Source organism: Polyodon spathula, chromosome 30 (assembly GCF_017654505.1).
Source record: "Polyodon spathula isolate WHYD16114869_AA chromosome 30, ASM1765450v1, whole genome shotgun sequence".
NCBI lineage: Eukaryota > Metazoa > Chordata > Actinopteri > Acipenseriformes > Polyodontidae > Polyodon > Polyodon spathula.
In genome coordinates this window covers 6,892,854-6,900,472 of record NC_054563.1, presented here as the reverse complement: position 1 = coordinate 6,900,472, position 7,619 = coordinate 6,892,854, and the positions used below count along the sequence as shown (strand labels likewise).

Below are 7,619 nucleotides of genomic sequence, written 5' to 3'. Positions count from 1 at the left end.
CTGTACAGAGTTTTCAAAGTCTTCCATCCATTGTAGTCTTTGCCACTTCACAAACAAACACACACAGATACAGCCAATAGCCATCTTGCGTCAAATGCTAACCTGAATCAGTTCTTTGGATAGAACCAAGGATAGTGGATGTTTTGCTTGCAATAGAAATCCAGTCTCCATTGAGAGCCTGCATGGTTGCATCTGCTACACTTTGAAAACATAGTGCTTGGGTTGGCACATATAAATTTAAAACATAAAAAATCCTGAAATAAAAAAGGACAACGCTGTTGGCAATCTGGTTAAAAATTAAGAACGATTGGGGGAGGGAAACTGAACCACGAAGCCCTGAAAACACATTTAAAACTCTGAAAGTTGATGCCAGATTTCCAAAAATACATGCAGTTGGATCACTATGGTATTTCAATGTATCCAACAGTATGTGGTGCGCATAGTAAAAGATTAATACTTATGGTATATATATGTTTTGCCATATAGCTGTTGTTTCTATGTGTGGTCAATCAGTCTGTAACAAGGCTTGTGAGCTGTGGGCTTCACTACCTAAGGACGGAGGAAGGAAGGCAGATGAAAGGCTATCACTGGCTTGTCATTACAAGATACAAGCTTAAACAACTTCTCTTTGGAATGTCTGAATAGTTATTACTCAACAAAAAAACTACACTACCTAATATTTATATAATATTTACAAATAATATTAAATTACAATATTTATTACTAACTTAAAACAAATATGACCATAAATAAAAGCCTTTTTTTGTTCAATAAATTATTATTGTTATTATTGTTATTATATTATTATTATTATTATTATTATTATTATTATTATTAGGTTTTGGTCACGTATAATTTATTTATTGTATTAAGTTAAAATTAATTAGTTTTTTCAGGAGCTATAGTCTATAGATTGCCCCCAAATGGTTATTTGTTCTTTATAAAAAGTTAGCTGTGCTGCTGTTTACAGTAACTGGAGGGAGTTTAAACATTAGTTCAGCTGTGTTTCAATTTTCTTACAAGATAATGGGCCCTGTAAAGCACACTGGGAACCCTGTCTTATAGAATACTGAATGGTATTATATAAAAGTACACCCCTCTGTTTCCTCTGAAGCTCTGATACTGTATCCTAATACTGTAAAATAAAAGAAGAGTTTGGTTCTAGAATTGTCAAAGGCTTTTCTCGAACAGCAGCCTTAAATTTTGTGGCATTAAATACTGGGGGGAGGTGAAAGCATTTTACTCTTCTCCACCCCATTCTCTCCCTCCTACAAACCAGGGACTCCAGGTGAATGAAGCAGAAGGAGTCTGGTTGGAGAGTAGTCCATTGGTATGTTTCTAGAATAGGTTCGTCTTGAGGGCGTTAGGTTTTCGGTGGAAGCTGGAGAGCACTCCAGCGAAGGGTCCCACCATGCTGTCTGCGGGCTGCCAGGCCTTCAACAGCTCAGAGCCTGGGACTCCACTGGGGTTGAGACCACCACCACTTGAGGTTCCCATACTAGACCAGGCAGGGGCTTTCAGAGCCTGGGGCACACAGGAAGGGCCATTCCCATAGCCTGCTGCACCTGTAGACACGGACACTGGGCTGGGGCTCAGGCTGCTCCCAGGGCTGCCCATGTTCCCAGAGCCAGGGAGGGAGGCGGTACTGTCTGGTGTTGGACTGCATGTCGACTCTTTTGATTCGTCATCCTCCGACGAGGACCTAGGGTCTCCCTTCTTGGCGCCTGAATTCCCACTGCTGCTGTTGCCGTTACTGCCCCCCTTGGAGTTGGCAGCACGCTCCTGCTTGCGGAACTTGGCACGTCTGTTCTGGAACCAAACCTGGGGAAATATGATGGCTTTCCATGAGTGACAGTACTCATAATAACCAATTACTGCCTTTGAAAATTGCTTCACAATTTTTAAGGTACAGTGTTAATAGTCTGTTTAGCAACCATTCTAACTTGCTTTCAAGAAACAGAATGTCTGTTTTTGTAGCATATTGCACAATATGTACACTTTTTCCAGGGGGTTGGTGGAATAAAACGTACAGAAGCTTTAAAACATTGTCAGGTCAGGAAGGTTGTCATTAACAAGCAAATAGCGTACAGGAGGTTAAGAAATAACAAAAAATAAAAAAAACAGACGTGGTCCTTTTTTCATTACAATATCTTCCAAGTCTATAGGTCGATATTGTTGTTGTTGTTGTTATTATTATTATTATTATTATTTTACATTTAGCTCCCCTTCTGTTACACTACTTCACTGGCAGCGTGATCTCACCTGGACTCTGGCTTCGGTGAGGTCTATCTTGAGCGCCAGCTCCTCTCTAGTGTAAATGTCGGGGTAGTGAGTCTCCGCGAACACTCGCTCGAGTTCCTTCAGCTGCGAGCTTGTGAAAGTCGTTCGGATCCTCCTCTGTTTCCGCTTCTCGTTCAGCCCCGAGGGGTCGGAGAAGAACTTGTAGGGTACTGAAGAGAAACCATTGAAAGAAGTTAATAACATGAAATCGACTCCCAGCTTAGTACAGTACTCCAATCTCTTCATGCGCTGCTGTAGGAGAGCAAGTAGTTAGCAGAATGTAGATTTGTACGTAGTGTTTTGTTTGTTTGATGCCTCCCTGCTCTTTAAAAGCCAAATACTACAGAGGTTGACAGATTTTTGTCTGAAGGTGTTTGTGTTTAAAATTAATGGGTCTGGGTTGGTACAGTTGGCAACTCGGCTTAACCGTCCCATTCTCCATCTACCAGTACCCAAGCATAAAATGTTCAGCCGCTGTGCCTTTACTGTACTGTATCGTTGACCATGCCCACATTCGCAAAACCGTACAAATCGACATGCATTTAAGGATCCCAGGCATGCTTTAAAGAAATTATGCATGAGGACAGTTTACAATGACCCCTTAAGCCATAACTATAACCATCAGGTAATGACCTTAATGCTGCTGTTGTTAATCGCCATAGATTTGGCTGAGGATCGTTAACCTCAGTGCGGCTGGGGAACTGCTTACATAATCAATTGACTTTGACAATGTTAAGCAAGATCATAATATATATATATCCATGTGGACCGTGCAGTTGACACTATGAAATGAAAAAAGGAAGGGGTTTTATACTAGTACAGCACAATAGCACAATAGTGTCCTCATTGTGAGCAAGTGCTCCCGCACGATAGATTAGGCTCTTGACGGTTTGTTTATATATAATATAGGATTTTGCAGTGCGTTTGTGGGTGCTTACTGCTGCGCATTCATGACTGAAGGGCGTTCATTCTATTTCTACTGCTAGAGTTTAGAGATGGACTTTAAAATCCCGGTCATCAGAGTTCCTTGCGTGTATGTTCCTTCACATTTACAACACATTCCCCGGTACCTGTCAACTGTAAAGCCGGGTCTAAGGATAGTGACAGAACAGAAAGATACCGGCAGTGACGGCGATACTGCCGGTGGCATATTACTACGATGTTAGCTGCAATGGGTTATTTCTTTCATATTCACTGCAGTGAAAGATTGCCTTGCTCCGGGGAATTGCGCTCACTGTGAGGGTGGTATTTCGTTCAGAACAGGGAAGAGTGCTATTAGGTTATTGATTTTGCTCAGAAACGGGATTAGCGCGCTTTTAAACAATGAATTGGAATACGCCTATTCTGGGTTTGTCCTTTCTTCTTCCTGATCAGTGCTGAGGTCAGTTTCTAATCCTTTCAATGACAATAGGATGATAGTAACTCCAGATAGTAAAGGCGCTTTATTCATTGTTACAGCTAGATCCAGATTCATCTTTTTGAAGTCCCAAGTGTAGGCTACTTTAGTTTTAAAAAACGCAAAAAAAAAAAAAAAAAAAAAAAACAAAAAAAAAAAGAACACACAAAAACAAAAAAAAACCGCCCAGCTCTGAGTTGGTTGACTCCAGTGCCTTGGTCAATCCGCATTGCGTCTTGAGGAAAAATTATAGGGAGTGGTATACTTTAAATAATAATAATAATAATAATAATAATAATAATAATAATAATAATAATAATAATAATAATAATAATATATTTACCATACAATTATACACAATTGTTTTAATCAAACAAACTACTGAATAAGGTTAGGTAAATTCAATATAACGGTCTATATTAACCCAGCTCTTCGATGACGTATTGAACTGTAAGTATATATAATATTGAAAATCCGTTTTGAAAATCCGTTTTCATATTATGTAATCGTGTAACACTGGCCTGTAGTATATGAATTAAAATCTTCTTATTTAAATAATGCTTAAAATTGTGAGTCTCAACGGCATAAATAGTTCCGAACAGTTTCAGATAACGGCCCTTGAAATCTCGGTTAACCCTTTGATACCAAGCGACATTCGTGTTTGGAAAATGCAGCACTTTTATAAAATACATTATTTCATTATTTATTTATTTATTTATTTATTTTAAAGATTATATGCCCACTTCTGTAAATATTAAATTATAGTGTTCGACAATAGGCTGGTTTGCAGTAACCGCATTATACATTAATGTGTTGAGCTGTGAATACTTAGACTACTAAAACAAACCCTCGAAGGTAACCAGATTAGACGCAAAATGTTGTGTCTTTATAACCGCATTTTACAAAATTAGGTTTCCTAGGCAAGCTATAAAGCCATTGCTGCTGGACTGTCCTCAAAAAGACACGCGACCATACCGGAAAACATCGCCACAGAGTTTATTTGCTGCAAATATTCTGCAACAACAACAGAAACTTGAAAGCTTCATAACACTGGATTGTATTACTTCCCGAAGACATGCATTTGGGTCAGTGAAAATATGCTTTGGTAAAACAAAAAAGTGCATTCTGTTAATGATTTATATTAGCAATTGTATCTAACATATCTAAAATTACCCTTACAATAAGTATTAACGTTTTGGGGAAATATTAGTTTTAGTGTGTGTGTGTGTGTGTATATATATATATATATATATATATATATATATATATATATATATATATATATATATATATATATATATATATATATATATGATATTTGCAAGTATTCTAACCCTTTTGTGGTTTATTTTACCTGTGGAGTAAGGGGCGGGCTGGTGTTCCCTTAGGGCGCCTAGCGTGCAGCTGGCCGTGCTCAGAGGCGGGCATCCCGGGCTGGCCCCAAAGCTGGTCCGAATGGGGTTGTACTGGAATGTGTTGGCTTGGCTACACGAGCTGAAGTCCGCGTAGGCCGAGGCTTCCATCGCTGCCATGCACGAGTCGTAGGTGTTCAGGTAAGAGTAATCCATTTTGTACATGGGAGGCAGCAGGCAAACTCTGGCGAGCGCGCTTCAAAGCGAATGAGTAAAGAAACGGTTTTGCAAAAAAAAAAAAAAAAAAAAAAAAAAAAAAAAAGGGCTTGGGCTCAAGCACCCGATAAGGATGCAAAGATGGTGTCAAGCTTTTTTTTTACCTCTCTCGTTACTCTGCTTAAATCCTGATTTGTTCTTTTCTATTGTCTCAAACTAATGCGCTGTTTCCAGTCCTGTGCTGTATTCTCAGACTCGGTGCTATCAGCTCTCTCTCTCTCTCTCACGTTATCCACTATCTCTTCCTCTGACTCTCTTGCTATCTAGAGCCCTCTGACAGTGCACTGCTTCTGAGCTGCTGGCGGTGTTTATAATAAACTTGGCAGTCGTGGACACAATGGCGAGGCGGTGGTCTCTTTGAATGACAATATCTCATAGTCTATTGGGGGGCATTGCCAGTGGACAGCCCACTCCCACCCCTCATGCATGACTAATTCTCCATTAACCCTTTCTCATATATATATATATATATATATATATATATATATATATATATATATATATATATATATATATATATACACACACCATTGTATTTCATTTTTATAATGTTATATTTCATTTTAAATATTGTATTTAACTCAACGTTCTCTTATTGCATTTGTTAATTATTAATTTTGTTCAGCCTTTTTTCAGCTTTTTTCGTTGTGTGTCTGTCCATTTATTTCGCATAGTTTATACGTGCAATATGTGTGAAAACTGATGGAGCTGGCTCATCTTATATATACTTCATTCACTGTTACTTAACAACACACTCACACACACACGAGACAAAATAAACCGTTCAGTTTTTGCTTGAGTGTTTTTTTTTTTTTTTTTGTTTTTTGTTTTTTTTTACGTTAATAAACACAATTCAGTGTTTCACGAAAATCTCAGGCGGGCTAATTACATTGTTTTACCATGTCTTTAAAACTGGGATTTGGAACATTTTTTATCGCCTCAGAGGTAATATTATAACAAGGGGGAACAAAAGCCCCGCCATAATTTGAAATTCCGTTAATATAATACCATTTGCCACATTCATAACAAAAGTATAACGGATCTGATAAATGACACTTAAAGGGCCAGGTACCATAATCAAACCCTAAAAATCGACGAATGAAGCTGGAAATCTAGGCTATACTGCTTCACATTTGCTAGCATTATGATGATAAGAAAAACGATGTTGTGTTTAAGGGGTATAATTATTAACCCGTTTTTTATTTGTGTATACGTCTTGGGGTGCCCTGTCTGTAGCAGATTTCTACAGCCCCTCGTTACCACTGCAAACGTAACTAACGAAATTAAAAGCCTTTCGTTTGGTGATAAATATATTACTTTTTATCTGCGAAATGAATTGAAAGGATGCTACCGTATTTACCCAGCCTTGATTAGTACTTAACAGTGCGTAACAGTATTTCACCCCTCAAATGAAGTGAGCGGAGGTGTCCGAGGAATCTTTTTATCACATTATGAGCGGTTGGTCAGGCAACTTTATTTTCTAATACCAGAGAACCATTTGCTCACACATTAGAGCGAGGTTACACTTTTATGAATTCCCTTTTAATCAAATCCTCGTAAAAATCGATAATATTTGTGGTTTATGAGAGTGATTGTTTCTTTTTAACTGGTATTAATTCAGTTTTGCTGGAGTAGACAGATATAATACAATTACATTGCAGTGTCACTTACAGCGATTCGGGTTTCTTATTATTTGCGGGGAAATGTAAGCTACATTAAATACAGAAAATTAGCATGCTTTTCAAATTTTCTCCTACTGGACTAGATATTAAAATACATTTGGTGATATAATATTGATAATGTAATTAAATTGTGTTTTAAATAAGCAGTTTGATGTCTGCTATTAATAATAATAATAATAATAATAATAATAATAATAATAATAATAATAATAATAATAATATTATTATTATTATTATTATTATTATTATTATATTATTATTATTATTATTATTATTATTATTATTATTAGTTAATAACAGCAAATTGAGGTATTTCAGAATTGCCACACTTTTATTTCGTTACCGTATAGACTACCAGCGATACTAAAACCAATTTTGGATTGTGGCATTTTAGTTTTTTCTAGCAGAAAATTGAGTCAAAGGTTGACAGTAATGCAAGATTAACAATCAGCTTTACGAATAAAAATTGAATGTAGCTAGACTAATTGTGCATTCATTTTTAATACAGAAATATTTTTTTTATTGAAATAAATTAATATGTTTGTAATAATTGTCACGTATTGTTATTTACTAACACGTAACCTGACCTTTAATACTTTAAACATATAGCCTGAATGAATTTGTTGTGTATTT

General features: G+C 36.9%; 1 protein-coding gene across 1 annotated transcript; it reads right to left on the bottom strand.

Moving 5' to 3' along the window:
* Positions 1 to 854: 854 nt before the first annotated feature.
* On the bottom strand, positions 855 to 5,550 carry phox2a (paired like homeobox 2A). Its single transcript, XM_041232827.1, has 3 exons — positions 5,031 to 5,550; positions 2,263 to 2,450; positions 855 to 1,821 (listed from the first exon to the last, which is right to left on the bottom strand). Exons 1-3 carry the CDS (start codon positions 5,251 to 5,253, stop codon positions 1,339 to 1,341), a joined length of 894 nt encoding a protein of 297 aa, XP_041088761.1. The 5' UTR covers positions 5,254 to 5,550; the 3' UTR covers positions 855 to 1,338.
* Between the last annotated feature and the right edge of the window lie 2,069 nt (positions 5,551 to 7,619).